This window comes from Dipodomys merriami, unplaced genomic scaffold (genome assembly GCF_024711535.1).
Source record: "Dipodomys merriami isolate MVZ:Mamm:240054 unplaced genomic scaffold, mDipMer1.0.p SCAF_27, whole genome shotgun sequence".
NCBI lineage: Eukaryota > Metazoa > Chordata > Mammalia > Rodentia > Heteromyidae > Dipodomys > Dipodomys merriami.
This window is the reverse complement of record NW_027204159.1, coordinates 16,555,778-16,580,112: the sequence shown is the minus strand read 5'-3', so window position 1 is coordinate 16,580,112 and position 24,335 is coordinate 16,555,778. Positions and strand designations below refer to the sequence as shown.

The following is a 24,335-nucleotide window of genomic DNA, read 5'->3' as shown; positions in this document are numbered from 1 at the left end:
TAGCTTGACAAAGAAGAGTAGATTACTACAGTGAACAGTGATGAGTCACTCAGAGGGAGCAGTTCCATGCCTAGCTGATGAACAAAGCAGAGGAAGAGAACAGGGACTAAGAAAGGGACATAGAAATCGCAGAAACTCCAAATCACTAATAAAAATCTTCCAAATAAAAATAACTGCCACAAATATTCCACAATGGCATTTCCAGGAATTCATAATTCATAGGATTAAAATAGAATGGTAAAGTATAATTTATCTAAGTATTATCAAGTTAGCCTGACCAGAATAATGGGAGTGAGGTAGGGACACACATTAATTTCAAAACTTAATCATTTTTTTCCTAGTTTATTCTTTTTGTTAAAAAAAAAGTTACCTAGTGATGGAGAGACAAAGGGTGAACAGATACAGCAGTGGTACTCACTGGATACTATGTTGAAAATGAACTATACAACTTGAGGGTGAGGATGTGAGGGAGACACTGGGAGAGAGCAAAGGAAGGGGTAACACTGTCCAAAAAGAAATGTACTCTTTAATTGACTTGTATAAATATAACCTCTATGTACATCACCTTTATAATAATAACACTTTTAAGTTAAATTGTTGTGCATAGGAGTTACAATTCTATGAGCCAAGTTGTACATACAGTGCTTCTTGCTCAATGTCACCCCTTCCATTGTTTTCTTCCATTTCCCTCTCCCATACCTATCCTCAAGTTATAGAGAACATTTCACCTTTGATTGTGCATCTCACTTATGTACCAGCCATAGTCAGGTCTGCAGTGAGTATATCCAGCACTAATGCATTTCCTTCCTGTCAGGACAGATCTCCAGCATTTTATATATCACACCACAGAATGTTTGGCTCAGACAAATCAGTTATAGCCTCTGGCATTATTTCAGACTAATTCTGGGAAGGAAGAAAGGCTGGGAAACAAACTTGGCTGGATTTTCACTGTTGACTCTCATTCTTTTAGTGTAAAAGTCATTTCCTCCTTTCCTACTATGAAAATCTATGCAAGTTTTTTTTTTTTTTAAACAAAAAGGAACCACAGAGGTCATTTAAGTCATGCCCTTCTCTCACCTCCAGAGAAAGCTATACTGGAAGCGAAGGCATAATTACTGCCTTTCTGTAGTGTTTTTAAAAAAGAATGTACTTCCCAATCTCTGCTAATTTAGGAGTCTCTCCTAATTGCTTCCTAATTATCTTTGGCTATGTTCATTGTCAGAGGATCTTATTTTCCTGACAGTTTAGTCTGAGGAGCACAGCTGAGGATTTGCCAATAGAAAGTGTTTTGTCTTCATTTTAAGAATCTGTCAAATGAAAAGAGCACATTTACATTGGTTTCTTCCTTTTACAACAGTCATCTTTAGTAAATAACAATATTTTTTCAAGTTAGATAGAACCTTACAATCTGATTTCCTGAAATCTAGGGGGTGTGTGTGTGTGTGTGTGTGTGTGTGTGTGTGTGTGTGTGTGTGTGTGTGTGTGTGTGTGTGTGTGTGTGTGTGTGTGTGTGTTGTGTGTGTGTGTGTGTGTGTGTGTGTGTGTGTGTATCTGGGTGTCTGTGTGTCTGTGTATCTTTGTACTGGAGCTTAAACTCAGAGCCGTGTACTTTCACTTGGCCTTTTCTTTCAAGACTGGTGCTCTATCAGTTAAGCTTTTTTTCCTGCTTAGTTGGACTTAAGAGTCTCACAGACTTTTCCTATGCGGCTATGAACCCAGGTCCTCAGATCTCAGCCTTCTGAATAGCTAGGATTACGGGCATAAGCCACCAGTGCCTGGCAGGGAATTCACAACTAAAATTCAGTTTTTTTTTCTTTTGCCAGGTTGGGGATCAAACCCAGAGCCTTGCATATGCTAGCTATCTAGGTGAGATGCATTTCCTTATGGCATTTAACCTATCCCTTAAATAACCAACTAAAAGGAGTATTTGGTTTATTTTCTCCTGTCTTAACCTACTTTTACCAATAAATCAATGTCCACTCCCCAGGTTTCTGGTGAGTTGGGAAAACTTCCCTATCTTCCACATATTCTAAACATAGATGACCAATGTTTCATTTCTCATATAGCATCTAATAGTGTCACTGAAAATCTCATTTTGAAGTGGTGACAGATGGAATTCTTCTCAATCCTTAGGCCTATGTATTTATGTCTGTGGAAAGGCTTAAATTCATGAAAAAAATCAGGAGATTATACGAGATTACTCTTTTTACATGATTAACTACATTTTTTTTACTTTTAATATTTTGGTTGTTTTTTTGCTTTTTTGTTTGTTTGTTTTTTGCTTGAACTCAGGGCCTGCATACTGTCCCTGAGCTTCTTTTTTTTTTTCCGGTCCGGTCGTGGGGCCTGAACTCTGGGCCTGGGCGCTGTCCCTCAGCTCTTCAGCTCAAGGCTAGCACGCTACCACTTGAGCCACAGCGCCACTTCCGGCTTTTTCGCTTATGTGGTGCTGAGGAATCGAACCCAGAGCCTCATGCATGCAAGGCAAGCGCTCTACCACTGAGCCACCTTCCCAGCCCCTGATTGAGGGTCTTTTGAATTCCATTCTTCCCCAAGAAACTATTTTCCCTTTGCCTTCAAATAGATCAAAGTATCTGTAGAACTCAGTTGTTCACTGATGGACAGCAAATGTCTTGTTAGCTGTGTCCTTTGGGGGAACATTTTCAATAATATGTATACACATGAAAATGATAGACATGAAATTCTTGAGATTTTGAAATTTGGGGTGGGGGAAGGATAAGTAAATTTCAAAATTAAGCTTATTAGGCTTTTTGTTTGTTTTGGCCAGTCCTGTGGCTTGAACTCAGGACCTGGGCACTGACCCTGAGCCTCTTCGTGCTGAAAGCTAGTTCTCTAGCACTTGAGCCTCAATGCCACTTCTGGCTTTTTCTGAGTAGTTTATTGCAGATAAGAGTCTCATGGACTTGCCTGCCCTTTCTGGCTTTGAACCTCAATCCTCAGATATCAGCCTCCTGAGTAGCTAGCAGTACAGGCATGATCCACCAGCACCCAGTCAACTTACTAGCTTTTATAGCAATTTGCTGTCAGAAAAGAAAATTTAAAAACCTTCTTTGAGGTTTTTTTCTACAAAGATAATTCAGGATAGCTCGCAATCACAGTTCTTATCCCTGATTAATCAGCAAGAAAGCCAGAAGTGGAGGTATGGATCAACTGGTAGAGCACCAGCCTTGAGTGAAAAAAACAAGTGAGAGAGTTCAAAGCCTTGACTAAAGTTCAAGCCCTAGTATCTGAATGAAAAAAGAAAAAAAAGATAGGGCACAACTATAGATTTTATCAATACAAACCATACCAAAACACATTCAAGTTTATGGTGAAGCCATTTGTGATTTTTTATAGGACTGGGGGTCCTGAAGCCAATAGAATTTCTGAAAATACAATCACAGCAATTAATTTTGAATGTGAGCCAAGATTTAACTATGATAACATGCATTATAGCATTGCGATACTTGAAAAAGTCAAAATAACAAGATGCTCATTTCAGATTGAAAAATATCATTCCATTTTGCATAGACATTAGAAACATTTTAGGAGGCTGTTTAGATATATTAAAACTACAAAGCATTAAGTGGGGAAAAAAACAGGTCTTGAAAAAGCATGTTCACTGTGACTGCTTTTTCCTATTTTAAGAAATAAAATTAAAGGTAAGTATACACATGTTTACAATGATATACCATGAGGGGGTTTAGAAACAATACCCCAAAGTGAAGGCCTCAGAAAAAGCATTAGAAGCAGTTTCTCTCTGACCTTTTCCTGCCCTCCTGTCTCTTACTCTCATTCTCCTCTCATAATGGAAACCAGACTTCCCTCTTCCCTACAGTGAATCATAGAAAACAGAAATCCTCTCCCGAGCAGCCATGAAACTAGTATATTCCTCTTACCTTCCTCCTCCTTTCTGCCTAGGAGCATCACATAAAGGAATTCTTTGACCCATCTATTTGTGTGTGGGGGGGGGGGTACCTGGTCTTGAACTCAGGGCTTGGGTGCCATCCCTCAGCTTCTTTTGCCCCAGGCTAGTTAGTGCTCTACCACTTGAACCAGAGTTTCACATCCAGAACTTAATCCATGAGCATTGGATACTGAAAAGAAAACCTAAACAAAACCAGACCCAACCCTACACTTTCGTTTGTCATGGTGTCAGCACAGCAGCCTACAACTAAGTTCTTAAATTCTACTTTGGACTAATTAAAAAAAAAATCCCAGTTTTTACTTTTACTTGATGGTGAAATTGGTTGCTCTTGTATTTTATGAAAAAAATATTTTTTTTAACCTTCATACATAGAAGCAAAAATACTTTAACTGCTGTAAACCTTCAAAAGTTAATAGAAGTGAGATCATACTGGTTTGTTATTTTGATTGGAGAAAAATTAAATTGCTGCATTTTGCAGTGACCCATTTACATGGCATACTCAGCTTAGACTGCATGGGAAGAAATATATGCGGTGAAATGTTGGAACCATTAAAATAAAGTCTTATGGACTTTCCTGTCCAGGTTGGCTTTGCATCAAGATCCTCAGATCTCAGAGTCCTGAATACCTAGGATTACAGGCATGAATCACTGGCTCTGGGCTGACCCATCGCTTTCCATAGCAGGTTAAAAAACTCACATATCAAAAAGATCCTCCTCCATCCCTGGGAGGAAGAAATGGTACATTTGAGAGGCCAAGAATAATGTAAACAGAGAGTTCTCCCTGGGTGATCCCAACCAGCTATTGCCATTATATCCTGTTCCATCACTTTTCTTTTCATGTGTCTTCTTTTCCTCCTCACCTTTCCCCTCCTCTTCCTTTTCTTTTTTGCTCTGCTTCCTTTCTCCTTCCTTTCCTTCCTTCCTTTCTTCCTTTCCCTTTCTTTCTTTCCTTTTTCTCTCTCTTTCTTTGTTTCCTTTCTTTCCTCTCCTCCTTTCTTTCTTTCCTTTCTTTATTTCTTTTCCTCCTTCCTTCCTTCCTTTCTTTCCTTCTTTCTTTCTTTCTTTCTTTCTTTTTTCTTTTCATTCTTCCTTTCTTTCTTTCTCACCCTCCCTCCCTTTCATCCCTTCTTCCCTCCCTCCCTCCCTTCCTTCCTTTCTTCTTCTTGTGCTGGTCCTGGCTGCTGTCCCTGAGCTTTTGTGCTCAAGGCAGGCACTTTCATTTGAGCCACAGTTCTACTTCCAGCTTTTATTGGTGCCTAGGCTAGCTTCGAACTACAATTCTCAGATCTCAGCCTCCTGTGTAGCTAGTGTTACAGTGTGAGCCACTGTGCCTGGCTTCTTTTATTTATTTATTTTTTTGACCTGAGGTCTCAATATGTTGCCCAGACTATCCTCAAACCCATGAGTATTTCAACTTTTAAAGCGAGGACTTCACTGCCATGTTCAACTCCAGCTGTGTTTCTAATGTGGTTTCCCCTGCTTTATCAAAACTAGGCACAAAATTAACTAGCAGTCTGAAAGCTCCTATATCATATAAAACTAAGATCCAAAAAATTTATGATTGCCAGGCACCGGTAGTTCATGCTTATAATCCTACCTACTCAGGAGGCTGAGATCTGAGGATCACAGTTCAAAGCCAGCCTGGCAGGAAAGTCCGTGATACTCTTACCTACAATTAACCACCAGAAAACCAGAAGTGGTGCTGTGGCTCAAGTGGTGAAGCACTTGCCTTGAGCTGAAAACCTCAGGGACAGCACCGCCCAGGCCCAGAGTTCAAGCTCCACAACCAACCAAAAAAAATAGTGATGGCTTTTCTCTTATAAATCTGTTCATTAGCAGTTTATTTCAGAAGTTTCAAATGTTAAACCTTCAGGAGAGTCTGAACTTCCCAACAACAACACACACACACACAGAACAAAGACATTTATATAGCAAAATGCTATTTCTAGGAGACTTTTTCTGATTTATCTGAATTTTTCAAATAAACATTTGCAACTTTTATATGAAAAGGAACAACACACATTTATGCTTATATGATACAATGGTGAACACCTGTCATCCCAATATACAGGAGGCAGAGACAGGAGAAATGAGAGTTTGAGGGAAACGTGAACTACACATCAAAATCTTGTTGGTCTTTTATTAAGATTAAAAATGAAAAGTAATAATAAAAGAGTCAGGTGTGGGTGGCTCATGCCTATAATTCTAGCTACTCAGGAGGCTGAGATTTTAAGTTTGATGTTCAGAGCCAGCCCTGGCAGGAAAGTCCATGAGACTCTTAACTCCAATTTACCAACAAAAAGCCAGAAGAGCTGTGGGTCAAGTGGTAGAGCACCAGCCTTAAGCAAAAAAGCTTTGGGACAGTGCCCAAGCCCCAGGACCAGCACACACACACACACACACACACACACACACACACACACACACACACACACACACTCACTCACGCACACATGTGCACACACACATGAAAATTATAAACATATGAAACATAAATCTTTAGACCCTAGAAGCCATATGAGTCAAAAGAATAGTTCAAAGAATGAAATAATTGAAATTAACTTTTGTAGAATGTCACAAATGTATTAGAAGTTGTCATCATGGATGTAGCAATCTATTTTTAACAAAAATCCCATGAACAATGAAGAGGGGGAGAGCAGGGGCAGAGAAAAGAAAGGGACATAGAAATTGCTGCCATTGTCAAAGATAGGAAAACAGGCTGCAGGGATTATCACTTTGGCCCAACAGCACATTTCTGTGGTCATGCTTTCAATCACTCCATTAACTCTGATCCTGACTATGCACAAGAAGTGTTGGACATATCCTAAGGATTTCATTTTTCCTCTTACTTGTACTGAACAACTTTAGAGCTAAGCCAACTACCCTTGTGCTTTTAGCATCTCTCTGAACTTGTATTTGTCCTTATCATTTATGATTATTCCTTCAGGAAACAGCATGGCTTAAAAAAAAAAATGTTGCCAGGCACCGGTGGCTCATACCTGTAATCCTAGGTACTCAAGAGGCAGAGAACTGAGGATCTTGGTTTGAAGCCAGCCTAGGCAAGACAGTCCATGAAACTCTTATCTCCAATTAACCACCAAAAAGCCCGAAGTGAAGTTGTGGCAAAACTGGTAGAGTGCTATCTTTGATTACAAAAAGTTCAGGGAGGGGCTAAGAAGGTGGCTCAGTGGTAGAGTGCTTGCTTTGCCTGCATGAGGCCCTGGGTTCAATTCTTAAGCACCACATGATCAGAAAAAGCCGCAAGTGGCACTGTGGCTCAAGTGGTAGAGTGCTAGCCTTGAGCTGAAGAGCTGAGGACAGCACCCAGGCCGAGTTCAAGCCCCACGACTGACCCCCCCAAAAAAAATTAAAAATAAATAATAAAATAAAATAAAAAAGTTCAGAGACATTGCTCAGGCCCTAAGTTCAAGCCCCCAGACTAGCAAAACTAAAAAATGTTTGGGGGGTAGAATGACTGAAGGGCTGACACTGATCAAGATGCATTACACTCATAAACTGATATGTTGAACTGAAACCCTTTCATACAATTATTTAAAGATAAAATTTTAAATTAATTCAAAAAAAATCTCTTAAAGCTACATTAGCAATGTGCGGGCTTTGAATTATTTCTCTTTAAACAAAGATGTAACCATTGGACATGTTCTAATTTGTGTTCTGCTCTTTCAGAAATTTTTCTCTTTTGATTATGTAGTTAGGGTTATATCCTATCTTTGTCATGAAGATCTGTATGGACAAGCCACTTAGTCTTTTTTTTTTTTAATTGTGAAAATACCGTACAGAGGGGTTACAATGGTAATGAGTGCATTTCTTATAAGTACTGCGCGCTAACCGATTGCGCCACTGGAGCTCCATGAGTGCATTTCTTATCAAGCATTGTTGCCTCCTCCTTTGTTTCCCCTTCCCATCCCTTCCCATCACTCCCTCCTCCCCCCCCAAACTTAGTCTTAGTATGACATAATGATATACATGAAAGTACTCTGTAAATTGCACTTAAAATGCATTGATGATTGCGTGAACTAAATACTGAATTTTCCTCAATATTTAAATTTTTTATCTGGTACTTTTATCCCTTCCCTTCTCTTCCTTCTTTCTTGCTTTTTTTTTTCTCCTACCTTCCATCCCCCTCACCCCGCCTGCCCACTTTCCTTCCTTCCTTCCTTTTGCAATATTGGGGTTTGGACTACCCAGGGACCTTGTGATTACTAGGCAGGTGCTCCACCATGTGAGCAACACTCCAGCTCTATCCAATTCTCTTCATTATATTTTTAGTGAATTAATCTAAGTACCTGTCATTATTTTGGTACATTTAAAAGATTCTTTCCATTATAACAAAGCAGATTCTGGCTCAGTAAGTACAGAATGATTTATGACCTTAAAATAGCAGCACTGAAAACAGGCAATTCTTCATTTGCTTAGGATGAAACTTACTGCAAATGATTTTAGGAAGATTGACTCATAGCCAACAGCAAAAATGACATTTTGTACATTAAAAAAAAAGGTTTGCCCTTCTTAAATCTAATCAGTTTAAGTCTTAAGATGGACCCAGTTTGAAATCACATCTGAAAAAAACAAACAAACAGAAATTGTGGAGTGTTTTAATACATTTAATGCCTGTCGGTGTTGGATCAGTGACCCAACAGGCAAGAGATAAACAAGGACACATAGTGTGTGTGTGTGTGTGTGTGTGTGTGTGTGTGTGTGTGTGTGTGTGTGTATCAGATGAATTCACTAGAAATATAACCCAAATTATTAGATACAAATTTTTGACCTTTAGAAAAATTTAGGTCATTTAGTTCAATCACTATTACACTTGAAATGAAATTTACAAAGCGCTTTATACATATATTATAATATACAGATACAGATACCCATATAGATACATTCCCCACAGAGTTAAAAGCATTTCTAAGGTTTCATTATTTTGTTTTACTAATGGACTCCGGAAGTGGGATTTAATAGGCTGATAATTTCACCCACCCACCCAGAGGAACATCAAGAAGTGTCAATTTTCTATTTAGCCAAATAATTTGTAAAAGTAATGAAACAACCATCTATCATCAACACCAATTTATTAAAGGAAATTTTAATGACACATTTGTGGAAGATAAATTTCAAAATAAAGTACACAGTAAAATTAAATAAGCCAGGCGCTGATGGTTCACCCCTGTAATCCAACTCAAGAGGCTGAGATCTGAGGACCACGGTTCAAAGCCAGTCCAGGCAAGTAAAGTCCATGAGACTCTAATCTCCAATTAACCAGAAAAACCAGAAGTGGTGTTGTGGCTCAAGTGGTAGAGCACTAGCCTTGAGCTGAAGAGCTTAGGGACAGTGCTCAGGCCCAGAGTTCAAGCCCCACAACCTATTAAAAAAAATATGAAAATGTGTTACAGGGCTCCATTTGTTTAATATCTTCTTGGAAAGCCTTATTAGACTTAGACCTGTCCATACACAGATCTTGAGAATCACCAATTTAATCCATTCCATGTACCCTCTCCCCTACCACACCAATGAACAACCTTCAAACATATACCCTATGTTCCTATGGAGATTTCTTCAAGGTGAGAAATTCGTTGGATTTTGAATACCTATGATAACGACTCAGTGGAATAGTTATTTCTGGAACCCTCACAATACTTATATATGGGATTAAGGTGAAAATGTAGACTGAATTTAGGGGCAGAGGCTGTAAATTAGCCCCAAAAAAGTTTTAAACAGTGTGCTAGTACTGATTTTCCAAACAGTTACCCTGAATTTTTGTCATGCTTCAAAAATCTCACACCTGCAATCCTAGCTACTTAGGAGGCTGAGATCTGAGGATCACCGTTCAAAGACAGCCCATGGCAAGTAAAGTCCATGAGCCTCTAATCTCCAATTTAACCACCAGAGAACAGGAAGTGTGGCTGTGGCTGAAGTGGCTCAAGTGGTAGAGGGTTCGCCTTGAGCTGAAGAGCTCAGGGACAGTTCAATCCCCACAACAACCCCCCCCCCCCCCCCACACACACACAAAATCTCACACTATAATGTTGAGAAGTTCCTTCTTGTTTGGTTATAATCTCTTCTCTGGGAAACTGGACAGTAACAACCAGCTTTCTAAATTGCAGTTCAAACTTCATTTTTTTTCATTTTCATTTAATTAATTAATTTATGTATTTTTTGGGGTCTGGTCGTGGGGCCTGAACTCTGGGCCTGGGCGCTGTCCCTCAGCTCTTCAGCTCAAGACTAGTGCTCTACCACTTGAGCCACAGTGCCACTTCCGGCTTTTTTCTTTTTGCTTATGTGGTGCTGAGGAATCGAACCCAGGGCCTCATGCATGCAAGGCAAGTGCTCTACCACTGAGCCACCTTCCCAGCCCCTTCATTTTAATTTTAACGTAATTATCTTATTTAGGGTGGGTTATGTTTAAATGCTTGCAACTGAGACTGGATTTACATTACATATAACATCAACCAAGGACATGTTTTTTGTGGATACTATTACTTCCAGGCCCAATTTTCTCAGGTCAAAGTTTGTAAATGAAAATGGAGTCAAGACTGGCTTCTTTGATCAATCCTTTTTTTGTTTGTCAGTCCCCAGTAGAGCCTGAACTCAGGGCCTGGGTGCTGTCCCTGATATCTTTTTGCACAAGGCTAGTGCTCTACCACTTAGAGCCACAATACCACTTCTGATTTTCTGGCGGTTAATTGGAAATGAGTCTCACAGATTTTTCCTGCGTAGCTACAGGGTAAGCCACCAGCACCCAGCTTGATCAATCTTTAGTTTGGAAATTTGACTGTGTAAAAAACGCTATCCATTGTGTTATTTCTGACATTTGGGCCAATATTGTTTTCAACATAACCAAGATATGATTCCTCCGACTTTTTTTGAGTGGGGGTGGGGGTGTGGACTATAAAAGCCTTGACTGTGCACAGTTTTTCAGTTGTCTTTTTCTTTTTTCTTTGGGTCCGGTCATGGGGCCTGAACTCTGGGCCTGGGCGCTGTCCCTCAGCTCTTCAGCTCAAGGCTAGCACTCTACCACTCGAGCCACAGCACCACTTCTGGCTTTTTTCTTTTTTTGCTTATGTGGTGCTGAGGAATCGAACCCAGGGCCTCATGCATGCAAGGCAAGCGCTCTACCACTGAGCCACCTTCCCAGCTCCCAGTTGTCTTTTTCTATTGATTCCCTCACTAATAGTCTTGGTGAAGCACCTATATTAGGACTGCGCCTTGAAGATCACATGTATTAATGGGGCGACAACGCAAAGGGCTGAAGCTTTTATTAGCTATTTAAAAAGATTAAAGGGCCTCCAATACTCCGTAGAGCACAGAATTCTAAGGACAAGTAATCGGGCAGGCCTGGGTGACACGGAGGCGCTGCGAAGGAGCCCTGGGCACCAGGAGCCCCCTCACCCAGGGCAGGACCCAGGCGGGCCGCGGGGAGATCCTCGAGACCAAAGGCTAACAACCGTTCCAGAGTCAAGGTCAGTACCATCCCTCCCTCCCTCCCCGACGCGCGTGGAGGCGCAGGGCCGCACAGCCTCAGAGGCTACGCAGGCCCCAGGTTACTGACAGGTAGCCCGCAGAAAACCTCCGGGCGAGCGGAAGTGGAAGTGAGCCCGGGGCTGGGGGGGGGGGGGGGAGGAGGGAAGCGCAAGCCACAGTGCGCCTGCGCACTGGGCAGGCATCGCCAGCGCGCAAGGGTGGCTGGGCGGTGACGGAGTGAGGTCCGGAGCGTGGGCCGTGGCTCTCACGAATCCGGCTCCGCCCTCCCTCCTGCAGCCGACCCTACGAGGCTAGCGCCTGCGATCCCTTTCCCAGAGTGCTCTGCGCCGTGAAGAAGCGGCTCCCGGGGACTGGGGGCATTTTGTGTTGGCTGGAGCAGGAGTAACAAGATGGCGGCGTCGACGGAGTGACTGGGGTCCCTCCGGGCCGAAGCCCGCAGCAGTGGTGGCAGAGTTACCGCCGCCCTAACCTAACCGTGCCTCACCTCCAGCCCGCCGCGTCGCGGTGAGAGCGAGCCAGCGGCGGCCGCCGAGGAACAAGTGGCCTGGCCCTGGTAACCACGACCCCCCCCCTCAGCCCGCGGCCTGGCGGAGCGGGACCCGGCCGAGCGGCGGTGACCGGTTCTCCTGGGCTGTGCAACGCCGGGACAGACCTCCGTTCTCCATCTTGCGCCGCCCTCCTCGGCTCCGCCGGGCGCGCCGGCCCCGGAAGCCTCCGTCCGCCCCGTAGAGGTGTCGGGGCTCGGCCCCAGCCTCCATCTTCGCGTTCAGGATGGCGAGCAGCAGCGGCTCCAAGGCCGAGTTTATTGTCGGAGGGAAATATAAACTGGTGCGGAAGATCGGGTCTGGCTCCTTCGGGGACATTTACCTAGCGATTAACATCACCAACGGCGAGGTAATTTCGGGAGGGGGGGGTTCGCGATACCGCCGCGCCCCTGGCTCGATCCCTCCCCTAATAACCCCCCCCACGGCGGGCCCCCCTCCCGTAGGACCCTCCCCCCACGGCGGGGCCCGGTCCCCGGCAGCCCTTCCCCCACGGCGGGGCCGGGTCCCCGGCAGCCCCCCCCACACGGCGGGACCCCCTCCCCTGGAACCCTCCCCCCCCCACGGCGGGGCCCGGTCCCCGGCACGCACGCACCGGGCCCTCCGGAGAGAGCCGGCCGTCGGGTCTGGCCGCCTCCCCCGCCCGCTGTCTCTTCCCTAAAAAGGAAGGCACCAACTAGAAGGGCCGGGTGGAATGTGGAGTTTCCTAGCCTGAGAAAGCAGCGCTCTGGGCCTTTCAGACCGTTATTGAGGGCGAAGCGTGTACACGCGCGGGGGCCCCCCGTCCTTCTCGGCATTTTTGGCATCCCGATCGCGCGGCCGGACCGTGTCCGATCGCGTAGGGTCCTTCGGAGCCCCCGCTGACCGACGTGCGTTCGAGGCTGCTGCCTCTTTGATCCGTGCGTTTCAGAGGACGGGCCAGTTTCGTCATTGATCCTCCGAAGCGGCCTCTGGGGCTTAGTTGCCGCATTTGTAATTACAAAGGGAGCTTTCACTTCCTCCTCGTAAGTCTCGTTGGCGAGCTTCGCCCAATGTCTTCTCTGCTCTCCCAAGTGACATTGAGTCCATTGGGATGTTGATGCCATCATCCCCTCTTTCCCTGCAGGAAGTGGCAGTGAAGCTAGAATCTCAGAAGGCCAGGCATCCCCAGTTGCTGTACGAGAGCAAACTCTATAAGATTCTTCAAGGTGGGGTTGGCATCCCCCACATACGGTAAGAACCCATAACCCCCAGGCGATCCACTGGGGCTAGTGTGAAATGGGAAATGGGGTAAAGGTAGTTAATGGGACCAGCCAAAATCCTGGTCTTGCTATTGAGTTACCTGGGTTCGCTACAGGCTGTAGTTTCCAGTGAACTGTTAAGTCACGATGATCATTGAGGAAATACGAGTTTGCTACACTCAACCCCATTTTAACTCCCGTCATTTTGTCTCCTCTTCCCGAGCTTTCGTTTGTAGTTAAATAAGCAGGACATCTTTGATCCCTAGAGGAAAGGCTGACCGCTGCTTTCTGTAGGGTAGCACCCCTGCTGTTTGAGGTTTGTCCATTGAAGTGGATTTGAAGGTGCCAAAGTGACGGGGCTCAGCCAGTTTGGGTTGCTATTGGAGCTGGCTTGGGAAATGGCTGCTCTTTTGTTGTGTTTTTGTTCCAACATGTCTTCCTCCTCCGCTTAGAAAATGGCGGAACGACGTGACTCAATCCCATGTTCCTGCCCTTTTTCTCAGCGTGGGTTCACAAGTGGGCCTTCCTTAATTCTGTTTTAGAAAACCCAAATGGATTAACTCTTTGAAAAGACAAAAATAAAGCTGTGGGGTTTAAGGAAGGAGATGGCATAATGACATGTTGATGGTCTCTTGTAGCAGATGTGACAAATAGTTTAACTAGAATAGTGTCAGATTCTTCATATTCTTCTCTTCCTAAATGGTAATGTTGGATACATTCAGTTCATATTAAATTGCTATGGTTAATGGCAAAGGTAGTTTGAGCAAGACCAACTGTTGAAAGTTTCTTATCAGCTGAATTAAAGGAAAGCGCTTAACCACAGTTTGATTAAGTAATTTTGACCTGTTGATCCATGAGTAAAAGTTTAAGGAAATTATGGCCTTTTGAAAAAAATGAGATTTGGTGAATACCAAAACTCATTAGGAAATAAAGGATTAAAAAAAAAAAGACCAGATGAAAAGACTGTTCTTTCAAATGGTTAATTTTATTCTAATGAGCTTTAGAGTAGGTTTTTGGCTTTTGAGATTAAAGAATCTTTTTCTAGAATAGAACCTAAAATACAGTTTAAAACCCAGCTGCTTTCTAGCAGTACTCAAAAATAACATTTACAGAATGACTCAGAATAGTTATGAATTAAATGGAATGATATATAGTTTTCTCTTTTTCTATTCCAATTTCTATTTTTAAAAACTTGAAGTGCTAGAGGATTTCAAGCTGTGGAAACAACCAAAATAACATACATGAAAACAGTCCAATATGACCTTCATTTTTAATGGAGAAATTAAATGGTGAAGTAAATGATTATAAGCAATAACTTCTGTGGAGGAAAATTCTACGTTTATCTTCTGTGGTAAAAATTAATGTGAAAATCAAGATGATCCACATTTGAAGTTTGTAATACTTTTCCCTTAAAAAAAGAATGGAGAAATCAGAACCCTGGCTGCTGCTTGGTTGCTTTCCATCAGTATAGTTTTCCCTAGCATTTTTTACAGGTGTAAAAAAATACACTCATACAGTATGAGGGTATTTGTGTCTGATACCTTTCACTTAGCATCATGTTTTGGGAGATTGATTTGTGTTGGGAGATTTATTAGATTTCATAAATTGGGTAGAATTTAATATATTTGGGGAAAATTTCTAAACATCTGTTGTTTTCAGAGCTACACTCAAGTACATGCTCTTTTATCTGGTAGTTTATATTTAAGGATAAAGCAGACAGTAAGGGCCATGAGTAATACACTAAATAAACACATGAATAAATGAAATTAACTTGTGAGCACACTAGTAGGTGCCTATTATAAGATGGTTAAGTGCTGAGAGTTATGGTAGTTATAAACTCTGGGTGACATTAAGGAGATAATCTGTCTTTCAGATTAAGTCTTCCTAGAAGAGAAGATGGGATTTCAGGATCTGGCTGTAGGGAAGAAGAAAGCTTGGGGAACTGGTTGGGGAGGTCATCCAAGAAGAGTGGCTTCTGGGAGTGGTTTCTAAAGCAGAATGTGGTAATTGGATGAGTGAAGAAAGTGCATTTGTTTTAGAAGTGGTTTGGTAAGTTATATAGAAACAAAGGTAGCTCATTGGTTTCAAAGTGACTGAAAGGACAGTTTTCCAACTCAATAGCATAAAAGGCAGAATTACATAAACATTGTTGTTTGAGTGTCAACATTTCCCCAACTTTCTAATTTGTTCCTTACTATTTCTGCATCACTGGTTCATAATATATACCTAATAAATATTTACTTGAAAATAATGGACAAAGTTGGCAGTTTAGTGTTGACTAGTTTAAAGTAGTCTGTATTGTTAGTCATTGGTTTAGAAGTGTTGACACTACTTACAAAAAATTACCCAGGCACTGGTGGGTCATGCTAAACTACTCAGGAGGCTGAAATCTTAGGATCATGGTTCAAGCCAGCAAAAAAAATTAAAAATACCGGATTAATTTCTTACATACATCCTCCTTCCTGTCAACCGCCCCTTCCCCCCAAACTAGGATTTGCTTTAAGGTATTTAAGGATATTCTAAAACAAAATTACTTAACCTATATAGCCCACTTGCCTAATCAGGGTTTTCCTGTGTAATTTAGGGATCTGAAATAGAAGCCTAGTCTTCAGTATAAAGAGCAAAGTTGAAAGAATGGCATAAATCTTTGCAAATTGTGAGTTAACATCTAGAAAGTTCTGTTGTAACCCTATCTTTGCCATTTGAATTAGCATCCTCCTCCCCCCAACTTTTTTTTTTTTTTTTTGCCAGTCCTGGGGCTTGAATTTAGGGCCTGGACACTGTCCCTGAGCTCCTTTTGCTCAAGACTAGCACTGTACTACTTGAGCCACAGCGCCATTCTCAGCTTTTTCTGTTTCTGTGGTACTGAGGAATTGAATCCAGGGCTTCATGCATGCTAGGCAAGTGCACTCTACCACTAAGCCACATTCCCAGCCTGAATTAGCATTCTCTTGAGAAATAACTATAAACAGAATGTGCTAGTCAATGCAATTAGATATTGGAAGTTTGAGCTCTAGATATTCATGTAGTATTGAGTGGGCTCTGTGGACTATCAGTTCCTCATCTGTAAAATAAAAAGAAATTTATTTAGTTTTCTAGTTCTGTTTGAATTGGAAAGTACAGGGCAGAAAAGCAGTGTGTGTGTGTGTGTGTGTGTGTGTGTGTGTGTGTGTGTACACGCATGCATGTACATACGTACGTACATACGTGCCTGTGTGGTAGAAGGGTATTCTTTGTTTTTGTATATCCTGCTTCTGGGTCAGGGTTTAGTAGGGTCAGGGACCCCTACTTCTTACCTAGTTGAACTTGGATCTTTCAGTTCTGGAATTTTAATACTTGTTTTCAGAAACTATCAACTAGAAAAACATTTTAGCAGTTTGATGTTATGTTACTTTAAATGTTATTTTAGTAAGAAAATACCACATAAGACTTAAATAGCAAGTTTCTGGTAAATCATATATTGACCATTTAGAAGAAGTAATGTAGGAGACATACTTTTATAAAGAAATCATGTATATTGGGGCTGGGAAGGTAGCTCAGTGGTAGAGCACTTGCCTTGCATGCCTGAGGCCCTGGGTTTGATTCCTCAGCACCACAGGAGCAAAAAGAAAAAAGCCGGAAGTGGCACTGTGTCTCAAGTGGTAGAGCGTTAGCCTTGAGCTGAAGAGCTGAGGGACAGTGCCTAGGCCCAGAGTTCAGGCCCCACGACCAGACCCAAAAAAGAAAAAAGAAATCATGTATAAAGATGGGTGGGAATATAGGAGGATTGCTCCTGTCTTCTGTTTGTTAACCACAACTTTATTCCCTGTCTGAATGTGAACCAACCTTCTTTCCTTCCTTCCTTCCTTCCATCCATCCATCGGTTGTGGGGCTTGAACTCTGGGCCTGGGCGCTATCTCCTGTGCTCTTCAGCTCAAGGCTAGTGCTCTACTGCTTGAGCTACAATGCCACTTCCGGTTTTCTAGTGGATAAGAGTCTTACAGACTTTCCTGCCTGGGCTGGCTTTGGACCGAGATCCTCTGATCTCAGCCTCCTGAGTAGTGTGAGCAACTGGCGCCCATTTCAGTCTTTCTTGTCAGCATTAAGCATGAGTGATAATGTAATGCTGTTATGAGAGAACAAAAATGGTAACTACATTTGATGTATTCAGAATCCATTAAAGATCACTAGATGTATGAGAAATGGATTTTTATCTCAATATGTAACTTAATTCCCACTACTCTAGAAGTGCTTTATATTAGTTTATTTAATACTATAATGCTAACTAGCATTTTTGATCTGGACAAGACTGGAGGCATAAGTAGTCCCATCATAAAATTAGTCCACTGAATTCTAGAAGAGTTACCAGAGTCTACCTCTCAATCCTCCTGGCAGCCATTATCCACCTATCTGTCAAGGTAGATAGATAGATTCCCTCCCTTTTCATTCAATGATACTTTGCTTTGGTTTCATGTTGAGATGTTCAAAAGCTCTTCTGTAAGTGTAAGTAACCTAGGCTAGGGGTGTGAATCAATGTTGGAGTGCTTGTTTAGCATACAGAGGCCCTGGGTTCATTCACCAGCACCATACAAAAATTAATGTAATTTATTAATGCACATTATTTAACTAGAGGTTTATAATTTGGGGTATTATCCCTCTTGAACTCATAGATTGTAGTTTAAAGTTTTTTTTTAATTTTACATCTTATTTGAAGTAAATACTTGGGGACCCATGTGCAGTATATAGTTTTTTTTTAGTCATTTTTAGAGCTCATTTTATGTCAAAAAAATTAAATTGTACCTACCTAAAGTATTAAGAAAGCTTTTTTTGCATGGTCTTTTAATATTTAGTAAGGGATTTTGCAATCAAGAATGCTGTCATCATCAGCACACATACATATGAAAAAGAGTCAGGCTTCTACTTTTAATATTTAGTAAGGGATTTTGCAATCAAGAATGCTGTCATCATCAGCACCACATACATATGAAAGAGTCAGGCTTTTAGGTCAGTGGTAGAAAACATGCTTAGCATGTAAAGGCACTGAATTCATATCTCAGTCCCCCTCTCCAATCTATAATCAAATAAAACTAGTTTTTGGAGTGATTGTTAAAATTTTGAATCATTCAAATTGGTCCTTAATTGTGTGTGTGAATTCATGTGTATATGTGTATGTGCTAGTACTGGGACTTGAACTTGGCTTGGTTGCACCTTCTTTGCTCAAGGCTATCACTCTACCACTTGAGCCATAACTCCCAAGCTTTTTGCTGCTTAATTAGAGGCAAGAGTCAGGGCTGGCTTCTACCTGCCATTCACAAATCTCAGTCCTGAGTAGCTAGGATTATAGGCATGAATCACTGGAGCCAGCTACCTTAATTTTTTTTTTTTTTTGGTAGTTACTGGCCTTTGAACACAGTACTTCTGGCTTGTTAGGAACCTTCTAACAGGGCTTGAGCCACCAAACATAGTCCTTTTGCCCAGGAGTGTGGAGGTGTGGGGTATTGAACAATGTAGCCCAGAATGGCTTTGAAGTCATGGTGCTCCTGCTTCAGCCTCCTGAGTATTAGAATTATAGGCATATGCCACCATGCCAGACTTTCTTTACTTTTGTTTTCAGTCTCCAAGGATTCTTAAAGTTTTACATAACTAATACACACTGAATGAGCATAAACTGGTACATGTCTTAATAGGGTTTTTAAAAAGTGATGTAATATACATACACTGAAATTTGTAGGTGCTAATATGTGATTAAAGAAAGGTACCTGTGTAAGTTGGGTAATCATAATGGGGAACGAGCGTTGGCAGAAAAATCCATGAATCTCCAGTTAATCAGCAAAACTGGAAGTGGAAGTGTGGCTCAAATGGTAGAGCACAAAGTCTGGAGTTCAAGACCCAGTACCAATGCTCACAAAAATATATAGTTGGAGTTTTGACAGTGTATATACTTGTGTAACCCATACTGCCCTATTTTTTTTTTTTGCATACACACTTCTTTATATAAGGTAGTTTTTGTGACGTAAGGGTATATAGGTTTTGGTGGTACTGGGATTTGAACAGTGCATTGCACACATTTTAAGCATAGGTTCTATCACTTGAGCCATGCCTCCAGCCATTTTGTTCTTAGAGTTAGAGATAACAGGCTCACTTTTTGCCAGCTGGCTGGACTGTGATCTATGATTCTCCTAGTTACACTTTTTCTATCATAACTGGAGTGTGAATGGGCTCCACCATGCCCAGCTTTGTTGAGATGGAGTCTTGTTAACTTTTTGCTTTGGCTGGCCTTGAGCCAGAATAAAGTATTTGATAAAATAAAAGATTACTGTCCATTTCCTTGTGCAGTACTTTATTCTTACGTTTGAGGTTTGTCTTTAATAAGTACTTTTGAAATAAGGGAGTATTTGGTTGAATTCAGTGTAACTAAATGTTTGTAAAACAAACCAACTAACAAGTATCTAGGCCTTTATAAATCTCTGAATCAGTACAACAACACTGTAAATTAAGATTTCATGTAATATGCCAGGGTGGTTGATTTGCAAAGCTTTTGAGTAGATCTTACTCCCTTTTAGCTATACAGTGGTTCCCAAATTGTGCCCCCCCCACACTGGATTCACGTAAGGATCATTTTTTTTGGTTGGTTGTGGGGCTTGAACTCTGGGCTTGGGTGCTACCCCTCAGCTCTTCAGCTCAAGACGAGCGCGCTCTACTGCTTGAGCCACAGCACCACTTCCGTTTTTCTAGTGGTTTATTGGAGGTAAGAGTCTCATAGACTTTCCTGCCCAAGCTGGCTTTGAACCGTGATCCTCAGATCTCAGCCTCCTAAGTAGCTAGGATTACAGGTGTGAGCCACTAGTGCCCGACCACATAAGGATCTTTTAAGAAAAAATTTGTCAAATGAATTCCAGGAAATGGAAACATGGGTTTTGTTGTTGTTAGTGTTAGTGGTGGTAGTGTTTGTTTTTGCTTTGGGTTTTCTTTTATGGGGGAACAGAAGGGCACAGAAAGGGAGGGAGGAAAGATGAACAAATGCAATTATGCTATTCAATATACACTATATAGAAAATGAACTATGTAACTTGGGGCCAGAGACACAAGGAGGGGGAACAGGGAAAACGAAGGAAGGGATGACATTGTCCAAAAAAGAAATGTACTCATTACTTATGAAATAGTAACTTCTCTATACAACACACTAAAAACAATAAAAATACTATTTTAAAAAAGAAAATAAAGAATTATCATCTGGGTTTTTTATTAGGTTGGTTTGGGGTTTGACCTAGATAGTACTTTTTTTTTTCAGCACTAAGGTTTGAACTTGGAGCCTTATGCCAATGCTCTTCTGCTATCCAGCCCTTCAGCCCATTAGAGTGTATGGTTTTATCAAGGCACCCCTACTGATTTCGATGTGCAGCTGGAGCCGTTGTACTATGCCATATTTTGGTTAGTAATTGCACCAGGAGCTCATCTGAGGTTCAAAGCCAGTACAGGCAGGAAGGTCCGAGAGACTCTGTTCTCCAATTAACCATCAAAGAGCTAGAAGTGGAACTGTGGCTTAAATGGTAGAGGGCCAGCACAAAGCTCAGGGAAAGTGCCCATTCCCTGAATTCAAGCCCCAGGACCAGCACTAAAATATTCACTGTTGGCTCTATCCACCCCATCAACCTGAAATCACAGCTCAATTACAGTGGATTTTATTTATTTATTTATTTATTTGGTCTGTCATGGGCTTGAACTCAGGGACTGGTTGTCCCTGAATTCTTTTGCTCAAGGTAGCACTCTGTCACTTTGAGACACAGCTCCACTTCACACAGCTCCACTTCCAGTTTTTGAGTGGTTAATTGGAGGTAAGTTTCATGGACTTTCCTGCCTATCTGGCTTTGAATCAAGATCCTCAGATCTCAAGTCTCTTGAATAGCTAGGATTACAAGCAAAAGCTACCAATGTCCGGCTCAGGGCTTGGTATTAATAGGAGACAACTTCTGGGAGTATATTTGGAAAGCTAAGAATTGATTGGGAGCTAGAGGTGTTGCTCAATGGTTGAGTGATTACCTGGCATTTGGAAGCCATGGCACAGAGAAGGAGTCAGAACTATTCATAGATTTTCCACTTCCCATAAGTATTATTAATGCTTGAATTCCTCTTGAGCTTGCACTTCTCCACAACACCACTATTATTGTTAGAGCATTACAACAAGGAATGACAAAAATTAAGAGATCATTTGTAATCGTTGAAATTAAACTTTGACTAATATGAGAAAATGAGATTCAACAGATATAAACTAGATGAAAGCAAATTAACAGGTGAAGAGCCAATGTGGGTAATGGTCCTTTCTGCTTTATATACCAGTCTATACTGGCTATTTGTGATTTCTTGTGGTCATTCCCCTAATTGCCATTCGCCCCTTCTCACCCTTTCCAGAATCAACCTTGGCTGAGAAGGTGGCTTAGTGGTAGAGTGCTTTCCAGTATGCATGAAGCCCTGGGTTCAGTTCCTCAGTACCACATAAACAAAAAAAGCTGGAGGTGGCATTATGGCTCAAGTGGTAGAGTGCTAAAAGAAGCTCAGGGACAGTGCCCAGGCCCTGAATTCAAGCCCCAGGAGTGGCCCAAAAAAAAAAAAAAATCAACCTTGCAGTATGCCAGTGTCTAATGCCTATAATCCTAGCTGAGATCTGAGGATCATAGTTCAAACCAACCTGAGCACTCAAATCCGGGATTTTTTTTTTTTTTTTTTGTCAGCTATGGGGGCTGAACTTGAGGGCCTGGGTTTTGTCCCTCAGTTCTTCAGCTCAAGGCTAGCACCCTACCCTTGAGCCACAGCACCACTTCTGGCTTAAATCTGGGAATTTTTAATCTATTAACCAGCAAGAAGCTGGAACTGGATATATGGCTCAAGCAGTAGATTGCCAGCCTTGAAGCAAAAACCTTAAGGGAAAGCTCCAGACCTTGAGTTTGAGTGCCAGTACACACACACACACACACACACACACACACACACACACACACACACACACACACACACACACACACACACACACACACACACACACACACACACACACACACACACACACACACACACACACACACACACACACACACACACACACACACACACACACACACACACACACACACACACACACAGCAAAAATAAACCCAGAATCTATTTTCTCAGAGAAACTCTTCTCTAATGTCATTCTCAAATATAGATTGGATACTAATAATTTATGTACTCTTCTTAATCACATACTATTATCCACTCATGCTGTACTATATATTATGAGCATAAGTATTATACTGGGCACAGTGGCTCACTCATAATCCTAGCTACTCAGGAGAGCATGGTTCAAGGCCAGCCTGCGCAAAAAATTACCGACTGTCTCAATAAGATAGGCATGGTGACAAGCAAGCAGCTCATACAAGGTGGCCACAGATATGAAGCTGGCCTTGCTCATTTAAAAAAATAGATATGCCAGGAACATATGGCTGTGCCTGTAATCCTAGTGATTCAGAAGGCTGAGATGTGAGGATTGAGGTTAGAAGCGCTATCCACAAAAAAAAAAAAAAAGCTGAAAGTGGAGCTGTGGCTCCATGTATTGATAAGAGTACCAGCCCAAAGCAAGAAAGCTCAGGAACAGTGCCCAGTCACTGAGTTCAAGCCCTAGAACTGGTGTATATGCATATACACACATTGTATTTTGTCATGTTCGCTACTGTAAAATTTGCTACTATGTGTTCATGTTGTGAACTACCTTGAAAGTCTTATGTTTTTATAGTTTCCAAAGCTAAAGAACATACATTACATACATACATATATGTATATAGTAGAATGCAAAGAATAAGTTACAAGGAGATGAAGTGATTGGAAAATTGTAGACAATAGTTAAGGATCTTGGGGAATATTACATTGGCAAAGTATTAGTAACAGGAAGTACTTGATTTGTTATCACTGGTTAAAGAGTGCATATGATGGGCTGGAAATGTGGCTTAGTGGTAGAGTGCTTGCCTAGCATACATGAAGCCCTGGGTTCAATTCCTCATAGACAGAAAAGGCTCGAGTGGTAGAGTGCTAGCCTTAAGCAGAAGAAGCTCAGGGACAATGCCCAGGCCCTGAGTTCAAGCCCCACAACTGACTAAAAATAAAGAATACATATGATTCCGACATTTTAGATCTTACTCAACAGTTGGTTTAGAACAAGGATTCTGTGTGTGTGTGTGTGTGTGTGTGTGTGTGTGTGTGTGTGTGTGTGTGTGTGTGTGTGTGATTATACAGGTGATATTGAGGGGTTACAGTTACCTAAGTTAGATAAAGAATATATCTTTCTTGGACAGTGTCACCTCTTCCCTCACTTTGTTCCAGTTTTTCCCTTCCTTCCCTACCCACAAGTTGTATAGTCACTTCTAACATAATGTCTGTAGAGTACCATGCAGCATTTGTTCACCCTTTGTCTCTCCATTTCTGTGCTGCTGCCCCCCCCCTTAACCTCCCAAAGATAGGTAAATGAACAAACGACAAAAGAAAACAAAAACAGCAGCAGAGAAACAAACCTCTTGTCTCCATTTTTCTGGAGTTCATTTGAATAAATACTATTGTTTAGTGAATACCACTGCTGCATTGTTCACCCTTTGTCCCTCCATTACTGTGCTCATCCCCCAAAGACAAATAAATGAACGAACTAGACAAAAGAAAACAAAAGCAACAAAGAAAAAAAGCTCACTTCCATTTCCTGGAGTTCATTTGAATAAATATTTTCTATGATCAGATGTGCATAGGCATTGTGGCTTTCGTAGATTCTTAACCTAGATCAACAATGTCTTCCAGTTCCATGCCTCCAGGAGGTCTGTGTATTTGGTTCAATTAAAATTGCATCTTTTTGTGAACCTCTACATAAAATCTAAGAAATTAACTTTATGGTACCCAAACTTCACTATAACTGGTTTTCTTTATAATATATTGTGTATTTTATGCATTTGAAATGTTCCTCTCAGTTTGATCTGAGGATTGTGGCTCGAAGCCAGCCCAAGCAGCAGAGTCTATGAGACTCTTATCTCCATAAACTACTCAGAAAAGTCCAGAAGTGGCTCTGTGGCTCAAGTGATAGAGCCAAAGCCTTGAGCAAAAGGAGCTCAGGAACAGCACCATTGTTAGGAAAATGGAGAATAAAGGAAGGAA

The 24,335-nt window shown here is 41.7% G+C and overlaps 1 protein-coding gene across 9 annotated transcripts in view; it reads left to right on the top strand.

Moving 5' to 3' along the window:
- Positions 1–11,680: 11,680 nt before the first annotated feature.
- Positions 11,681–24,335, top strand: part of Csnk1a1 (casein kinase 1 alpha 1) — a 49,130-nt gene continuing 36,475 nt past the window's right edge. For 2 of the 9 annotated variants that reach the window (XM_070036373.1, XM_070036371.1), the window contains exons 1-2: positions 11,692–12,322; positions 13,076–13,182. In XM_070036373.1, the coding sequence (XP_069892474.1) occupies positions 12,200–12,322; positions 13,076–13,182 (230 nt within the window). In that variant the 5' untranslated portion in view covers positions 11,692–12,199. Of the gene's footprint in view, positions 12,323–13,075; positions 13,183–24,335 lie in introns of all 9 variants that reach the window. The other 7 variants (XM_070036365.1, XM_070036368.1, XM_070036367.1 and 4 more) reach the window with 7 other exon arrangements.